Raw genomic sequence first — 18,269 nt, 5'->3', positions numbered from 1 at the left:
GAGGCAGAGAGATGGTGCAGGAGATAAATAATCCATCTGTGTGTGTGTGTATGGAGAGGCAGAGAGATGGAGCAGGAGATAAATAATCCATCTGTGTGTGTGTGTGTATGGAGAGGCAGAGATGGAGCAGGAGATAAATAATCCATCTGTGTGTGTGTGTATGGAGAGGCAGAGAGATGGAGCAGGAGATAAATAATCCATCTGTGTGTGTGTGTGTATGGAGAGGCAGAGAGATGGAGCAGGAGATAAATAATCCATCTGTGTGTGTGTGTGTGTGTGTATGGAGAGGCAGAGAGATGGAGCAGGAGATAAATAATCCATCTGTGTGTGTGTATATGGAGAGGCAGAGAGATGGAGCAGGAGATAAATAATCCATCTGTGTGTGTGTATGGAGAGGCAGAGAGATGGAGCAGGAGATAAATAATCCATCTGTGTGTGTGTGTATGGAGAGGCAGAGAGATGGAGCAGGAGATAAATAATCCATCTGTGTGTGTGTGTGTATGGAGAGGCAGAGAGATGGAGCAGGAGATAAATAATCCATCTGTGTGTGTGTGTATGGAGAGGCAGAGAGATGGAGCAGGAGATAAATAATCCATCTGTGTGTGTGTGTGTGTGGAGAGGCAGAGAGATGGAGCAGGAGATAAATAATCCATCTGTGTGTGTGTGTATGGAGAGGCAGAGAGATGGAGCAGGAGATAAATAATCCATCTGTGTGTGTGTTTGTATGGAGAGGCAGAGAGATGGAGCAGGAGATAAATAATCCATCTGTGGAGAGGTCTATACACACTACCAAGGTGTAATGCAGTAGTCAAAATGAGTTGAAATCAATACACCACTCAATTATAACGTGAAATATTTTATTACATGAAAATATTAACAATTGGCACTTTAATTTAATGTAATAAAATCAACCTTGTCTTGTAAAACCAAAATCAATCCATGGATTAAAATCACATGGGCAAGAAAGAGCATTCATTTATTTAAAGCAAGACAAACCAACTAGCTATATAACAAACAGTAGTGTGCAGTCATGCTACAATAAGGAAAGTTAAAATAACTTTAGAAAAATAAACATTCTGTGGAATTGAGGTGTTCAAGGCCCAGATAAGCAGAGCATGGCTTTCAACATGTCACCCCTCATGATATCACTGCCAGACAGAACAGCTCTAGCCTGCTGCTAATAAACTTTAATCACCACAAATCTGTCTACATTACAATAATGAACCACTACCAAATAGTGTGATGGCCAACCATCCTCATTTGTTCCTATAACCAGTCCACCACACTAGTGTGATGGCCAACCATCCTCATTTGTTCCTATAACCAGTCCACCACACTAGTGTGATGGCCAACCATCCTCATTTGTTCCTATAACCAGTCCACCACACTAGTGTGATGGCCAACCATCCTCATTTGTTCCTATAACCAGTCCACCACACTAGTGTTTTGAAAAGGATGTGGTTTTGTTACTGCACCAATGACCACCACACTGCTGATAGTTTTGAACAATATGCATGTAGCCATGCTGAATAACAAAACACAAAAAGCTTTTTGTTGGACTGTAATGCTTGATTTCACTAGTCTGCTACTCTTGGCTTAGAATAGAGACATCTGTAAAGCTGTGCTTTTCTATGGTGGACTGGGACTTTTTTCTCACGGAGTTGGGCTTTTACCTTGTTCTTACACACGGCTCATGATTTCTAAGTCTGGACACAATACCGAAACCTTTAGGGCTCTATTCAATCCGTATTACGGATGTTCAGCGTTACAGCGCGAATCAAATGTAAAGACAGTGTTTCAGCATTAGCAGAGACTGCATTCACAGTAAACACTGCATATCGGCTCAATCGGAAATGACCTTTACACCCCGAAATCTGGAATGCTTCAGCGATACAGATTGAATAGAGCCCTTAATTAAAGCAGGATTTTGGGACAATGGGGCTATCAGTTCAAACTAAAACCAGGTGTACATATGTTTTAGGTTCTCTTTGGTAAATAGATTTAAGAAATTCCACAAGGAATTTTAAGGAAATCTGATTCACATTCATGGTTTAGAGTGAGGTTGCCTCTTTAGTTTAGCATAATCAATGCCAAAGTAACAATATATTACACTATTCCTACATACTGTACACCTTTAACATCATTAAGGCCAATAGAACATTAACAAAAAAAGAGCAATGCTGAAAAGGTTCTCAAGAGATTAAATTATATAAGCACACTGACACCACCAGAGAACTTAGAACAGTCTGTAACTGTTTTGTGTAAAGATTTCACTCAGAAAAAGTATTTTGTATATACACTGATATAACCCACAGATCAACTATCTAAAAATACCCTAACAATATTGAAAACATTATATTTAAGGAAAATAAAATAAATATGAGATTAGTCAACACTATTCCCTATGATTTGCTCAGCAATATACAAAGAGATTGGGAACTTACAACTTTCCTTCTCTTCATTGTCTCCACTTCTATTGCCTCTGCTTACAGAAGAAGCTGGAATGGACTTAAATATATATATATTTTAAAATTATAATTAGACACACCCCAAGTTGGAATATGGAGAGAGAGAGAAAGAGAAATATATACGTGGAAATAAAAGCTTAAGTTGTAGCTATGTCTGACTTAGATATTTCAATATCATTGAGTACTGTGCCTCATTGTGAACACATCACCCCTCAGTCAAGACATTGTATTTAAGCCGATTGGTCTGTGGTGGAACAGAGCAGAGAATGATCTCCTTTAGTGTTTGTCTGATGGCATGCACATCAGACTTGTTGTCTTTACCAGGTTGTGGAACTATCGAGACAGTAAATGGAGTGTATTCATCCAAATTGTAGAGCACAAATTTCCTGCATGCTGGAATGTTTCACTCTCAGCTATGTGTATGATACATCTATAACACGCAGAATGAGAAGGCTTGTTCTGAGTATAGTGCAACACACAACAATCTGAATTAAAAATAACACACATAGAAAAACAGAGCCCCTGGCCAGCCCTGAAATATACCACTTTGGCAACTAATCATGTATCAAACAAAGTCATCCGATAACAGATATAGAAAATAAGGCCTCTGAAGGAACAGCTGTCTTGCATATGCCGTCCTGCTGATTGCATGCCCCCCCCCTCTCCCTCTCCCCCCCTTGAGTTCCTGTGTCCCAGTGCTAGAGTGTAGCTAGGACTCTTAAGAAGGAGATAATGAGGACACAGAAGGACTGGCCCACTCCAAACACCAAGGCCTCCAAGGAGATCATCCTCTTCCCTGCTGCTTTGTACACCCCAGCAATGGCGGCACCTACATGCACAAAGACATTTTGGTTTTTGAAAAGTATAAAATAATTTTTACACTGACTCAATGAGTAGTTTATGTCTTCGCGTACAATAATGGATTATGTTGATGGTTTATCAGAACATGAGGTGAGTAACTCACTGGTAAGGACACCACCACACACAGGGCCCACGATACTCATCAGTATGATGGCAATGGGCATGAAGCGGGCTATTTTGTGTTGTCGCAGGGTGGCGAGGGCCAGGAGAGCAGCAGGTAGGTGGAACACCAGTGAAGAGACAGCAGCCCACAAGAAGACTCCATACCACATCTCTGAGACAAAGGAAGTAAGCAGCAAACATATATCCTTGCAATGTTTACAGACTTTACATATGCCTGTGGCCTGACATGTCTTCTGAAATAAATACTACCTTACCCCGTGCCCATTATGTTAATCTGACCCCTTAATCACCCTGCAAAATAATCCAAGCTGCTAACGATTACACATATATATAACATCTCTCTCACACTAATATATATGACGTAAGGTAATATATACATAACGTTAGGTAATCCATTAGAATACTCTAGTGGGTAACGTTATGGGTAATTTAAAGTTGTCCGTTTTGTACAATAATATTTGTTGTTATTGCCAGCTGGCTAGCTAGCACTTGATTAGCTAGCCAGCTAAAGTTAGCTAGCTAGCTACTTGTTTAGCATTCACAATAGCTACAGTAGAAGCCATGTCAATTTATCTAGTTAGCTAAAGTAGTTCAATAATAATGGACTAACGTAAGGACCCAAACGTTACGACTTACGTATATTTGAATGTGGTAGCTCACTAAGTAGTATTACTAGCTACGTTAAATCGGTTACCTGGATAATAGTTAACGAAAAATGTACGTTAAAGTTTATAATAATGTTGTTCAATTGGCTAACGTAGAACAGTGTGGAATGAATCTCACCTGAGAAGTCGCTAAGCGATGTGTCGTTGCCTCGATTGGTTCCATTTTTCCTAGGGACCAAATTCAAGCTAAGAATTTGCTGCACAAACCCAATCTCGTTATATCCGTTCTGCATGTCTAATGCACAGAACACCACGAGCATGTGTGCGAGACCACGAATATCCGAATAACACCATCAGAACATTAATGTTGGATCTACCTAGCAAGTCGACAAGGGTTGGTTGATCTCCTGTATATAGCCGTTAGCTTGATGTCAACACAACTTGATTTGACGTCACGCCGGTACCAGACTCAGAGGCGGGGTCACAAAAAGGATTTCACAATTTTGATAAATTGTTGAATACAATTTCCAAACCGTATTAACATATAAATGTATAATAATGCAATCGATTATGAATACGGTATTCATTTTCCAACAATAAAGAAGCGATAACGCGTCTTTCCTAACGATCGATTGATCCTGTGGACGTGCCGTAGTAAATCAGGAAGTCAGATAAGCAGCTACCATAGAATTACACAATGATCAATATAGATCCGCGCTCCTTCCTGTAGCTAGTCAACAAAGCCACACGTTTTCATATTGTGGATACTTGTGTATTTGTTTGTTATTGTAATTGTAGCTATAATAAACTATACAGCTAGAAACATGTGTTAACTTTAACGGTTATTTTGTAACCGCGTGATAGCTACAGACAGGGTTCGTCAGATATCCGGTGCTTTGTAATTTGCTAGCTAGCCAGTTATCCGTCATACCTTTACTGCTGTGTTTACTATTGGCAGAAAGTGTAGGCTCTTTCTGGAGGGGAAATGATGAATTACTCAGATTATGATTCCGATGGCTATTCTTCAAATGAAGATCAAGACTATGTCCCATCTGGTAAAGTTACTTCCACAAACAGATAGAAATGCAATGCAAGTTAAGCAGATATTTTATTAACGTTACACGCATGACAGAGAATCATAAGCTTATACAGTAGTTATGCAATATTTCCACTGTATGTGTCATATTCTTCATGTACGTAGCTTGATGATAACTAGCCACCGTGTTTGTCATTCAGTTCAAGTCTTACCATGATTGTTGTGTGGTCGACAGATGACAACCTCAGTGAAGATGACATGAATGAATGTGTGAAAGAAGATGGTCTGGAAGGGGGTGACCAGCATGGCCAACAGTCAGATAATGTCACCAAGAAGAAAAAGAAGAAAGGCCAGGACATTGGCATGAGGTGAGTGATTCAACACTTTTGTATTTGGCTCCGTGTTTAGACCAATGGTGTCAAATCAAATTGTATTTGTCACATACACATGGTTAGCAGATGTTAATGTGAGTGTAGCGAAATGCTTGTGCTTCTAGTTCCGACAGTGCAGTAATATCTAACAAGTAATCGAACAATTCCCCAACAACTACCTAATACACACAAATCTAAAGGGGTGAATGAGAATATGTACATGTAAGTATATGGATGAGTGATGGCTGAGTGGCATAGGCAGGTGCAATAGATGGTATAACATACAGTATATACTGTGATATGAGTAATGTCAGATATGTAAAAATTATTAAAGTGGCATTATTTAGAGAGCATTGTATAAAGTGACCAGTGATCCATTTATTAAAGTGGCCAGTGATTGGGTTTTAATGTAGGCAGCAGCCTCTGAGTTAGTGATGGCTGTTTAGCAGTCTGATGGCCTTGAGATAGAAGCTGTTTTTCAGTCTCTCGGTCCCAGCTTTGGTGCACCTGTACTGACCTCGCCTTCTGGATTGTAGCAGTGTGAACAGGCAGTGGCTCGGGTGGTTGATGTCCTTGATGATCTTTTTGGCCTGTGACATCGGGTGCTGTAGGTGTCATGGAGGGCAGGTAGTTTGCCCCTTGTGCAGACAGCACCACCCTCTGGAGAGCCTTGCGGTTGAGGGCGGTGCAGTTGCCGTACCAGGCGGTGATACAGCCTGACAGGATGCTCTCGATTGTGCATCTCTTAAAGTTTGTCAGGGTTTTGGGTGACAAGCCAAATTTCTTCAGCCTCCTGAGGTTGAAGAGGCGCTGTTGCACCTTCTTCACCATGCTGTCTGTGTGGGTGGACCAATTCAGTTTGTCCGTGATGTGTATGCCGAGGAACATAAAACTTTCCACCTTCTCCACTGCTGTCCCTTCAATGTGGATAGGAGGGTGCTCCCTCTGCTGTTTCCTGAAGTCCATGATCACGTCCTTTGTTTTATTGACGTTGAGTGAGAGGTTGTTTTCCTGACACCACACTCCAAGGGCCCTCACCTCATCCCTATAGGCTGTCTCGTCGTTGTTGGTAATCAAGCCCACTACTGTTGTGTTGTCTGCAAACTTGATGATTGAGTTGGAGGCATGCATGGCCACGCAGTCGTGGGTGAACAGGGGGTACAGGAGGGGCTGAGCACGCACCCTTGTAGGGCCCTTGTGTTGAGGGTGAAGTTGTGCATTGATTGCTTTGTTTTGCTCAGTTTTTATTGTAATTTCCAAGCTAGTCTGCTGAAATCGGTTGATGACCATCTTTTTACGTTATTTTCCTACCACTCTCTTTGGCGATCCTCATAGGAAAAGAAAGAAAGGAGGACTGAAGTTAGAGGAGACAGAGCAGGATGGCAGTGTGGAGGAGCAGGAGGAGGAGGGAGAGTTTTCTGATTCCATGCCCAAGAAGGAGGTGGACGAAGAGAAAAAGAAGAAGAAAGCAGATGATTTGTGGGCCAGTTTTCTGAGTGATGTTGGTCCCAAATCCAAGCCATCTATTCCATCACCACAGTCTACTACTAAACAGCAGGTATTGTACCAAATCTACAGACATCTTGCCCATAGAGACATCCAGGCATATGAGTCAAGTTTGCATTGGAGTCAAGTTTTTACTCTTTGGAACACTATGATGTCTAACATTTGTTTTTGTTTTTCAATCTTCACCAGGCTGCACCCACAGACAGACCGAAGAAGTCAACTGAGGCCCCATCAGAACATCATCATTTAGAGCATAAATCTAAAGAGCCCTCTAAAGTCACCATCACTAAGGTCTTTGACTTTGCTGGGGAAGAGGTCCGGTAAGTTTAGACCACTGGTGCACTGCTCACATACCGGTAGCAGTACATTCTTTGACCACCAGATGGCAGTGCAACCTTACATTTGAACCCTTCACATAATGATCCTGAGAAAGTGTCTGCATTCCACAGCATACTGGCGCAATTACATTTCTGAGTTACAACAACACATGTCAGTTTACAGGCCAAATAATTGTCCTGGGAAAGTGGTTTTAGATTAGTCAGGGTCTCACCAGTAGTATTATCTATGTAATATGAAACACATTAAAGGACGTTGCTTATTTTCTATGAAAGCCTGAAATCATTGCAACATATGATTATCATTATCACCCTAATGGATGCAATCTTCTTAAAGAATGTATTCCCAGAGGATGTACTGGTTGACCTTAATGTTGGACTGGTCTCTTCCTATCCCTGTCATTATGTCCTATTGGAGAAGAGAGGACTGTCTATTATATCTGATGGGGTGCAGTGTTTCTTTTGAGGAATTTAGAAGACTATGATCCAGTAGAGCATGGTTGTGTAAAGGGAGAGCTAGAAATGATTGCATGGTTTAAGGAGGAAAGGGAGAAGAAACAGAGGAGTGAGAGGCAGAGACAAAAAATGCATCAAAAATGTCCACTTGGCAGGAGATGGAAGGAAAGGAATGTCCTCTCATTATTACAAAGTGTTGATTCATGTGTGTGTAAGTGCACATGTGTGGGAGGGGTTTCTTGTACAATTTTGTATTTTTTTTAACTAGGCAAGTCAGTGAAGAACAAATTCGTATTCACATGACGGCCTACTCCGGCCAAACCTACTACCAGGGAGGGACTCAACCAAAAGCAGAAAACATATTTGTTGGTTTTATTGGCTTGTAAACAGTGACCAACCTAAGGGGTTAATGAAACATCGGCCATGTCGGTTTTTGGTTTTTAAAAATACATATATTTTGGGGCTATGTTTTTATGTGTATGTATGTGTGTGTGTGTGAGGGAGAATTAAATCAAATCAAATTGTATTTGTCACATACACATGGTTAGCAGATGTTAATGCGAGTGTAGCGAAATGCTTGTCCTTCTAGTTCCGACAATGCAGTAATAACCAACGAATAATCTAACCTAACAATTCCACAACTACCTTCTACACACAAGTGTAAAGGAATGAAGAATATGTACATAAAGATATATGAATGAGTGATGGTACAGAGCGGCATAGGCAAGATGCAGTAGATGGTATCGAGTACAGTATATACATATGAGATGAGTAATGTAGGGTATATAAACATAAAGTGGCATAGTTTAAAGTGGCTAGTGATACATGTATTACATACAGATGGCTAGATGCAGCAGTTTAAATGAGTACAGTATATACATATGAGATGAGTAATGTATGGTATGTAAACATTATATTAAGTGGCATTAGAGAGAGGTTGGCAATTTGTTTGTGCCAAAGCAACCCAAGGCTTGTTGTGTGTGTGTGTGTCCTTGTGTGTCCTTTTCTTGAGAAATGTACAGTGTTATGTAATTTGATCTCTACTTATGCTCATTAGACTGAGGCCACTAATACAGTCCTGGGTTTAAGAGTCTGCCTGTTACTGTCTTCAGAGTAACCAAAGAGGTAGATGCTGACTCCAAGGAGGCCAAGTGCTTTCTGAAGTCCAAGGAGGAAACACCAGATGTGTGGACTATACCCAGCAGACCAGAGCCCTCCTCCCTCACCCCTGGACCCAGGTACACCCCCCCACCCGCCTCCACAGTTACTACCTTACATCACCCTTCCTTCTCTAAGTGTCTGACTAGTATAGAAGTTAAATATCACTTAGATGTATATGAACAGAAGTACTGCCACTGCTTAAATTACGGTACAGTATAATGTGAAATACTGCTTCATCTACTTTCACCAGCATTCCTTTTTAAATAGGTAGTGAACCCAGTCAGATTTCCATTTTCCCATCACTCAACTTCCTATGACTCATTTATATGTGTGTGTGCATGTGCAAATGGCAGTGGTGCCAATTGTGTTTTCACAGACATGTTTGAATAGGCTGTAAAAGGCTTGTGTGTAGGACATGAGGGCAATCCTCCCAGGCTTCTCTCCATTGATTTGTGACAGCTCCTACAGCAAGCCTTTGATCCTGTCATCCACTCTCTCTGCTACTGAGAAGCCAGGGAGTGGGATTACGCCTCGCCTTTCACACTGCTCTGATATCACTGTGTGTTGTGTTTGTGCATATACACTGAGTGTACAAAACATTAGGAACACCTGCTGTTTCCATGACATAGACTGACCAGGGGAATCCAGGTGAAAACTATGATCCCTTATTGATCTCACTTGTTAACTCCACTTCAATCAGTGTAAATGAAGGGGAGGAGACAGGTTAAAGAAGGATTTTTAAGCTTTGAGACAATTGAGACATGGATTGTGTATGTGTCCCATTCAGAGGGTGAATGGGCAAGACAAAAGATTTATGCCTTTGAACAGGGTATGGTAGGAGGTGCCAGGCGCACCGGTTTGAGTGTGAAATGCAACACCGCACAGGGTTTTCACGCTCAACAGTTTCCTGTGTGTATCAAGAATGGTCCACCACCTAAAGGACATCCAGTCAACATGGGCCAGCATACCTGTAGAACGCTTTCGACACCTTGTAGAGTCCATGCCCTGACCAATTAAGGCTGTTGTGTTTGGCAAATGGGGCGGGGTGCAACTCAATATTAGGAAGGTGTTCCTAATATTTTGTACATTCAGTGTCCCTTGTGTGACGTATGTGTGTGTGTACTATAATTGTGTGTATCATTGTCTTGCTATGACAGCTCCAGCTGCTCTGCTCTCCTCTATCCCGCTCCTGCATGGCATTACTTCCCTCCGTTTCCATGGTGTTTAATTACCTTACACGTCTTTCCTCTGAGGCGGTGGCTTGTGTCCAGACAGGTAGTGATCTTTCCCTTACAGAATGTACAGTGTGTCCAGAGCCATTTCCTGTTGTAGATGAGGGGAGAGGGAGGGCTTACCTATAGTACGACAACAGGAAGGAGCCATCAGTCAGTCAGAAGCCCTCCCTCATCATCCCTGTAGACCAGACCCATTAAGTTAATTACCCCGCCTTTGAACCACATCATATCACAGCCTGCTGCAGGGACAGGACCAACTTTGTTGTTGTTTTTTATCAGCTCGTAACACTCTCAGGATGTTGAGATAACGTTTGTTACATAAGGGTGGCGGGTGCTATGTTGTCACGGAGGTCACATGGGGCTCTCTCTATCCGATGTTACAACCACTAGTTTCCCGCCTGAAACGAGAGGCAGAGAAGTGTTGACTGTACGGACTGTGTTGTTGCATTTTCCCGCCTTTTGTCCCTTCATTATTTATTCCATCTTCGGCTCTCCCTCTACCTTCCTGTCTGCACCCCATCCTCTCTTGCACTCTCTTTCACTCTCCCTCTCTCCCTCCCTCTCCACCCCCACTCTCTGTCTCTGCCTCCTGAGTCCTGTTAAGTTGAGTTAAGCCTTCCTCTCTGTCTCTCTCTCCCCCTCCCTCCTGTGTGATTTGAGGTTAGCAGTGGAGTGGAAGGCCTGAGTCAGCAGGACAGGCCCCAGACACGTGATCTCCATTGAGTGCAGCCTCTCTTAAAGGAACATGTGCATCTGTACCATACTGTTCAGCTCTGTCTATCTGTCTGTCTGAGCTCCTACTGCACCTAGCTAGTAGCCACTGCACCCCAATTTGGCCCTGCTGACTGCCCTTACAGCAAACAGAAAATCACTCGTCTGCTTTCCTATTCACTCCCCGTCTCCCTCCATCGGTCTTTTTCTCACACACTCTTTCTCACTCTCAATTTTCTATCATTCCTCCTTTTATAGATCGCTTCCAGGGAGCCAATATCAAGGTTACAGTATTGGACCATATAAAAGCCCGCTGTTGTTGCATAAGGCGTCATAGTTGTGCACTCACACCTAAAAATACCAGCCAACTTTTCATCAATCCCTGATCTAATTGAGAGCAATTGTGTTTATAGATTTGATTGACCTGCTGTCATGCTCTGTGGGTAGTCCTGTGTGTGTGTGTGTGTGTGTGTGTGTGTGTGTGTGTGTGTGTGTGTGTGTGTGTGTGTGTGTGTGTGTGTGTGTGTGTGTGTGTGTGTGTGTGTGTGTGTGTGTGTGTGTGTGTGTGTGTGTGTGTGTGTGTGTGTGGCAGGGCGATAGTCTGCCAGAGCAGTGGACCACAGTGGCATTGCATAATACTGGGGGTGAAGGCTAAGTGCTATCGATTAGCATGCCACAGAGATTTAGAGCGGCTTGTTGGGAATTCTAATGATTGGTTGATTGATTGCTCTCTGTCTCCGTGGTGTTACCTCACCACTCAACGCCGGGTAACATTGAGTCTGAACACATTAGGGCATATTCTTACAACACACACACATTTATGCGTGACTGCGCACACATCATCATCGCTACTGTATCACAACAGTAAGGATATCTTCTACTGCACCTACTGTAGTCTTGTATATACACACACATATAGTCTGGTCTGCTTGTGAAGAAGATAGGGCTTATCCTGGGAGAGTTTGTTTCCTGCTGGCAGGGTCAGATAGAGGTTCTGTGATTGTCAGTCTGGGAGTCTGGGCTGGGAGCTTGGAATAGACCAGAGAGCAGCACATCATCTGTCTCAACACAGCCCTCTCTTTCCCTACTATATGTCAGCTCATCTTGATTCATTCACCAGATGTATTATTGTTGTTTTCTCAATGAGGGAACGGGTGAGTGTACCAGTTCAGCTTCTGGGCTACTTTCTTTGACAATTTTGACTTGCTTTGGGAGCAGCCAGCACTCTTTTAAATGATACTGGATTCACCCTAACTGCACGGGTTCCAGAATTATTTCCAGCAACGTAGCGAACTGTTTTAGAGACTGACGGCCTGGGTCTGTTAGTTCTCCAGTCCTCCCTGTCATAATTAGCACCAGAGTGTCACGGATTCCTCCAGAACTTTCATCACGCACACCTGTCCCCTCTTCCCACTGATTAGTATTTGTATACCATGGTGCTCTCCATTATTGTTACAATGTGCGTGTGAGTACCTGTGCTGTGTGTTTTGGCTTTCGTACCATTGTGAATTGCGCAGATGATTCCTGGTCTCGTTCCGTGTGTTAATTATTCAAGGTACTCCTCGCCCTTTTGTTTGGGACTCAACCCTGTGTTTTGTGTACGTGTTTGTTTGGGACTCAACCCTGTGTTTTGTGTACGTGTTTGTTTGGGACTCAACCCTGTGTTTTGTGTACGTGTTTGTTTGGGACTCAACCCTGTGTTTTGTGTATGTGTTTGTTTGGGACTCAACCCTGTGTTTTGTGTACGTGTTTGTTTGGGACTCAACCCTGTGTTTTGTGTACGTGTTTGTTTGGGACTCAACCCTGTGTTTTGTGTACGTGTTTGTTTGGGACTCAACCCTGTGTTTTGTGTACATGTTTGTTTGGGACTCAACCCTGTGTTTTGTGTACGTGTTTGTTTGGGACTCAACCCTGTGTTTTGTGTACGTGTTTGTTTGGGACTCAACCCTGTGTTTTGTGTACGTGTTTGTTTGGGACTCAACCCTGTGTTTTGTGTACGTGTTTTTTTGGGACTCAACCCTGTGTTTTGTGTACGTGTTTGTTTGGGACTCAACCCTGTGTTTTGTGTATGTGTTTGTTTGGGGCTCAACCCTGTGTTTTGTGTACGTGTTTGTTTGGGACTCAACCCTGTGTTTTGTGTACGTGTTTGTTTGGGACTCAACCCTGTGTTTTGTGTACGTGTTTGTTTGGGACTCAACCCTGTGTTTTGTGTACGTGTTTGTTTGGTCTTCATCCCCGTGCCTTTCCACGGCACGCCGTAATTTGGGTACAATAAAAAAAACTATTACGCATTCCTGCTCCTGTGTCCCGAATAATTTTTTACCAACGTGACACAGAGGACATGGACAGCATATTATCCCCCGTAGTACAGTTACTGTAAGTAACCTCATTTATGTTCCTCTATCCCCTGAATACCTCTGTCAATCCGGCAGCAATCCATGTCAAGATGGAATGTAAGATCTCTAAATACGTCATTCATATGCAATGATTTTGTTATTTGATTTTACATTGATATTTTCATACTTACTGAAACTTGGCTTAAACCAAGGACTTCAGTTCTCTAAATCAGTGGTTCCCAAACTTGTTATAGTCCCGTACCCCTTCAAACATTCAACCTCCAGCTGCGTACCCCCTCTAGCACCAGAGTCAGCGAACTCTCAAATGTTTTTTTTTGCCATCATTGTAAGCCTGCCACACACTCACTATACAATACATTTATTAAACATAAGAATGAGTGTGAGTTTTTGTCACAACCCACCTCGTGGGAAGTGACAAAGAGCTCTTATAGGACCAAGGCACAAATAATAATATAATATATTAACCATCTTACATATAAAACCTTATTTGTTCATCAAAAATAGTGAATAACTCACCACAGGTTAATGAGAAGGGTGTGCTTGAAAGGATGCACATAACTCTGCAAATGTTGTGTTGTATTGGAGAGAGTCTCAGTCTTCAATCATTTTCAACACACAGTCTGTGCCTGTATTTAGTTTTCATGCTAGTGAGGGCCGAGAATCCACTCTCACATAGGTATGTGGTTGCAAATGGCATCAGTGTCTTAACAGTGCAATTTGCCAAGGCAGGATACTCTGAGCGCAGCCCAATCCAGAAATCTGACAGTGGCTTCTGATTAAATACAATTTTCACAGAACCGTTTGTTGCAATTTCGATGAGGCTCTCTTGTTCAGATATTGGTAAGTGGACTGGAGGCAGGGCATGAAAGGGATAACGAATCCAGTTATTTGTGTCATCTGTTTCGGGAGAGTAATTGCGCACTCAACTCACTCAGGTGCTTCGCTATATCACATTTGACAGTTCACCAAATCAAACAATGATGGAAAGACCTGTATGTTGTCCTTGTTAATGCAGACAGAGAAGATCTCCAACTTCTTAATTCTAGCTTCAATTTTGTCTGCACATTGAATATAGTTGCAAAGAGTCCCTGTAATCCTAGATTCAGATCATTCAGGCGAGAAAAAACATCACGTAGATAGGCCAGTCATGGGAGAAACTCGTCATCATGCAAGCGGTCAGACAAGGGAAAATTCTGGTCAGTAAAGAACACTTTAAACTCGTCTCTCAATTTTAAAAAAAATGTGTCAATACTTTGCCCCTTGATAACCAGCGCACTTCTGTATGTTGTAAAAGCTTTACATGGTCGCTGCCCATATCACTGCATAATGCAGAAAATACACGAGAATTTAGGGGCATTGCTTTAACTAAGTTAACCATTTTCACTGTAGTGTCCAAAATGTTGTTCAAGCTGTCAGGCATTCCCTTGGCAGCAAGAGCCTCTCGGTGGATGCTGCAGTGTATGCATGCACGTTACCACTCCACTATGTCTTCCTGTCATGGCATTTGCAACATCAGTACAATTACCAAAATACCTTGACCACCAAAGTCCATTTGACGTCACAAAGCTGTCCAGTACTTTAAAAAAGTATTCTCTCCTGTTGTCCTGGCTTCCAGTGGTTTGCAGAAGAGGATGTCTTCCTTAATTGACCTCTCATAAACGTAACAAACATATACCAGGAGCTGTGCCAGGCCCGTCACGTTTGTTGACTCATCCAGCTGTAATGCATAGAATTCACTGGCTTGTATGCAAAACAGTAATTGTTTCAAAACATCTCCTGCCATGTCACTGATGCATCGTGAAACGGTTTTGTTTGGTGGAGACATTGTCTGTATAGTTTTTTTTTACCTTTTCCCCCAACATTGTCCCAGCCATATCTGCGGTAGCAGGAAGAATGAAGTCCTCCACAATAGTATGGGGCTTGCCTGTCCTAGCCACTCGGTAGCTCACCATACAAGACTCTTTTAGCCCTTCTTATTAATGGTATCTGTTGCTTTTATTCATGTCTTACTACTCAAAAGTCATCTTTATTCCTGCTCAAAAAACTTTCTAAATGTCTGCACAAGAGTGAAGGTTTCCTGCGATTGAGTAATGGTTAATGTGATTGGATGTTCATTATTTGATTAGACTACCTGTATTTGACATTGTGTTGTTATTTCACTGAACACTAGATGGTTTAATTTCATTTTTGGCAGTGAAACGAGGCTACTCAGGTGAGAAAAAAACCTCACCCAAATGTATAGGCCCGTTGGGAAAATATAAATGTACTGTTTGAAAATGTGAATATTTTAAAATATATTTTATGTAATAACAAAAAATAAAAAGTGAATGAAATGTTTATTTGGAGTACCTCCGACGGCATTGCGCGTATCCCAGTTTGGGAATACCTGATCTAAATGAATCTATCCCTCCAGCCCCTTCTTATCGACAGAAATCCTGGCTGTGGTGGGGGAGTAGCAATCATTCATAGACAAGTATATATGTAGCCCGGTGTCATGTGGAAGAATGTCCTCATTTCAGAGTCTTATCTTTTACTTGAACAAGAAACATGCCTCCTTGTATATTTTAGTGTACCACCCTTCTAAACCTAATAGTTTGTTCATTGCAGAATTCTCCTACCTGCCCTCTTTGGTTGCGCCTAATTATGACAGTTATTATTCTAAACATTCCTGTGTGTTTCCTAAATAATGAGTTATCTGGGGCGTTTCTTAACCTATTAGAACCCTTTAGCTTTGTGCTCTACGCCACAGGGACCTACGCACAACAAAAGCCATCCCCTTGATCTCGTGCTGTCTGTCCTATGGTTTGATAACTTGGAAACTATTGATGTGTGTCTCTCTGACCATCTCAGTATTGTTTTTAAAATGCTTTCTCCTCCTTAAAAACGTCTGTCCCCACTCTCTGGCATCATTAACTCCACAACTGTTAATAAATGTACTGAAGCTTTTAAATCCCCTACTACTGATCATGCTCTTTGTCATCACACTCATGATTTGCTGAACAGTTTCAGTGACATATGTCAGGCTGCTTTAGACTCAGTGGCACCAGTAGAAACTAAGAATGACATGCTCACATCCCTTGGTCTCTGCAAAGAGGTTTTCTGATGCTTTATAGAAAATATTAGATTCCAGATTGACAGTAGTCGACACCATCCCAGCTTTTCTGGTCAGGAGGCACTTGAGGCAACTACTCTGAGGCTGTCTACTGCTTCCTTTAGCTCCTTTCAGCAAATATCATGTGAGTCCCTCCTTGATACTGTAGCTTACATGGCGACCTCCCCCTGCCCCTTGGATGTGATCCCTACTAGACTACTATAAGAGGTTATTATGCCTACTGCTGACCCCAACATTCTGTCTATTGTAAATTGCTCCCTGACCTCTGGCTCATTTCCAGACTATTTTAAAACGGCTCTGGTTCAACCTCTCCTTAAAAAGACCAGTCTGTAGACCCCTCCTCACTGTGTAATTATAGACCTATCGCTAAACTTGCTTTTTTAAAATCCTAGATTTTTAGAAAAAGTCGTTTTCAAGTAATTAGTGGCTTGTTTGAGTATGAACTTATTTGAAGAATTCCAGTAGGGCTCACTGCACAGTATGGAACCTGCTTTATTGAAAGTGAGTAAAGACCTTGTTGGCTGCTGATGCTGGTGACTTCTCTATTCTAGTTCTTTTGGATCTTAATCCCGCTTTTGATACTGTTGGTCCAAGGTTTCCATTAGGAAAATGTGGAGCTGGACATTTGACCGGCAACATTTTAATTCATGCATTGGACACGTAACCTGATTAGGGCCTCCACCCACGGAGCTCAGAATGACAGAAAACACATTTAGAATATGGTCATTTATATTAGCAGGTTCATCTGGAGGCGAAAGAAACGCACACACGTTTAGGCGACGTGCTCCACTCAGTGGCGGGACAAGAGTTTTATACATGGGGTGGCCAAGACTACTTCAGGGGGTCCATGGACCATGACAGAAAATGAGTGTGTAACCCTAACCCTATGAGTGTGTAACCCTAACCTGGCATCTAAGGAGCATGAATGAATTGTATGATTGCTGATTAGAGGTAGAAGTGATAATTCACTTAACCTGAAGTTCTTCAGTGTGGCAGATAGTGTGGTCCAAAAGGGTTACTTCACTAGAATTCTTTAACATACTATGAATAGTCAGTGTCTCTACCTCGGAACTGCAGCTCAATTTCACGCACGCACGCACACACACACACACAAACACAAAAGGAGAAATGGACTTTAAAAATAATTTTGGTGCCCATCAATATTTACAGGATCATAAACTTACAGTATCATATGTATGGTCATATATATTATGTTCACTAATATCAAAGAAAAGTTTTGGAATTGGCCTAATCAAGACCAAATGAAATCTGTGTGACATGATACCCTTTGGATTTATAATTTTAGAATGTCAGTGTACTAGCTAGTACACAGTGCAGGTTTTAATCATGACCAGAGGGACCACCTAAGTGCCAAATTATCCTAGGTAAGATTTAAAACAGCATAATTCTGCGGTTCTGTTGAGAACTGTCAAAATGTTTCACAAACTCATCCATGTTGAGGGAGCGTGCCCTCCTTGACTCAACACTGAGGATTCAGAGGTCACTTAACCTGTCATCAACCATTGTTGTCCTATGGTGGGTTTTAATCCGTTTTAAAGCTGAGAAGCCTCTCTCGCAAGAAGCATTGCTGACTGGTGTAACAACAGACATCTTACAAAGTCGAAATAGCTCATGGAAGACCTCTTTTATAAGGTTCTAGAAAAACAACAAAGTCAAGGAGAGGAGAGTAGACTGTCTGTCCCTTCCACTTTTCTCTCTCATATCAAGAAGCCGCTTGGTTTGATGAACCTCATGTTTGAGGTCCTCTAAATCTGACTCAAAGGTCTGAGCAAAGGCAAACAGGCTCCTCATTTAAGAATGTTGTCCTCTTTGGGTTAAGAGACTGGACCCCTTGCATTATCTCGCAATTCTTCTTTGAAAAACACCTCTGCTGTGAGACTGTCAAGCACCTGATAAAACATCTCTTTGGAA

General features: G+C 42.1%; 2 protein-coding genes across 3 annotated transcripts in view; one reads left to right on the top strand and one right to left on the bottom strand.

Moving 5' to 3' along the window:
• Positions 1-843: 843 nt before the first annotated feature.
• Positions 844-4,644, bottom strand: LOC123992482 (transmembrane protein 170A-like). The gene is made up of 3 exons (XM_046293651.1): positions 4,236-4,644; positions 3,433-3,603; positions 844-3,297 (listed from the first exon to the last, which is right to left on the bottom strand). The coding sequence occupies exons 1-3, from the start codon at positions 4,375-4,377 to the stop codon at positions 3,167-3,169; spliced, it is 444 nt and encodes a 147-aa protein (XP_046149607.1). The 5' UTR covers positions 4,378-4,644; the 3' UTR covers positions 844-3,166.
• An 80-nt stretch (positions 4,645-4,724) lies between these two features.
• The window catches only part of cfdp1 (craniofacial development protein 1), a 65,403-nt gene continuing 51,858 nt past the window's right edge, over positions 4,725-18,269 (top strand). Inside the window, exons 1-5 of one of the 2 annotated variants that reach the window (XM_046306964.1) lie at positions 4,725-5,112; positions 5,329-5,461; positions 6,800-7,022; positions 7,160-7,290; positions 8,874-8,999. In XM_046306964.1, the coding sequence (XP_046162920.1) occupies positions 5,043-5,112; positions 5,329-5,461; positions 6,800-7,022; positions 7,160-7,290; positions 8,874-8,999 (683 nt within the window). In that variant the 5' untranslated portion in view covers positions 4,725-5,042. The remainder of the gene's footprint in view (positions 5,113-5,328; positions 5,462-6,799; positions 7,023-7,159; positions 7,291-8,873; positions 9,000-18,269) is intronic. The other variant, XM_046306953.1, reaches the window with a different exon arrangement.

The sequence above is a fragment of the Oncorhynchus gorbuscha genome, linkage group LG02 (assembly GCF_021184085.1).
Source record: "Oncorhynchus gorbuscha isolate QuinsamMale2020 ecotype Even-year linkage group LG02, OgorEven_v1.0, whole genome shotgun sequence".
Lineage (NCBI taxonomy): Eukaryota > Metazoa > Chordata > Actinopteri > Salmoniformes > Salmonidae > Oncorhynchus > Oncorhynchus gorbuscha.
Note: the sequence above shows the minus strand (reverse complement) of the source record. Positions and strands in the feature narration are given on the sequence as shown.

Coding starts and splice junctions, on each gene's coding strand:
- LOC123992482 (XM_046293651.1), bottom strand. CDS start 4,377: ATGCTCGTGGTGTTCTGTGCATTAGACATGCAGAACGGATATAACGAG. Junction 3,604..4,235: donor ATCGCTTAGCGACTTCTCAG/GTGAGATTCATT, acceptor CCTTTGTCTCAG/AGATGTGGTATGGAGTCTTC. Junction 3,298..3,432: donor GTGTGGTGGTGTCCTTACCA/GTGAGTTACTCA, acceptor TTGTGCATGTAG/GTGCCGCCATTGCTGGGGTG.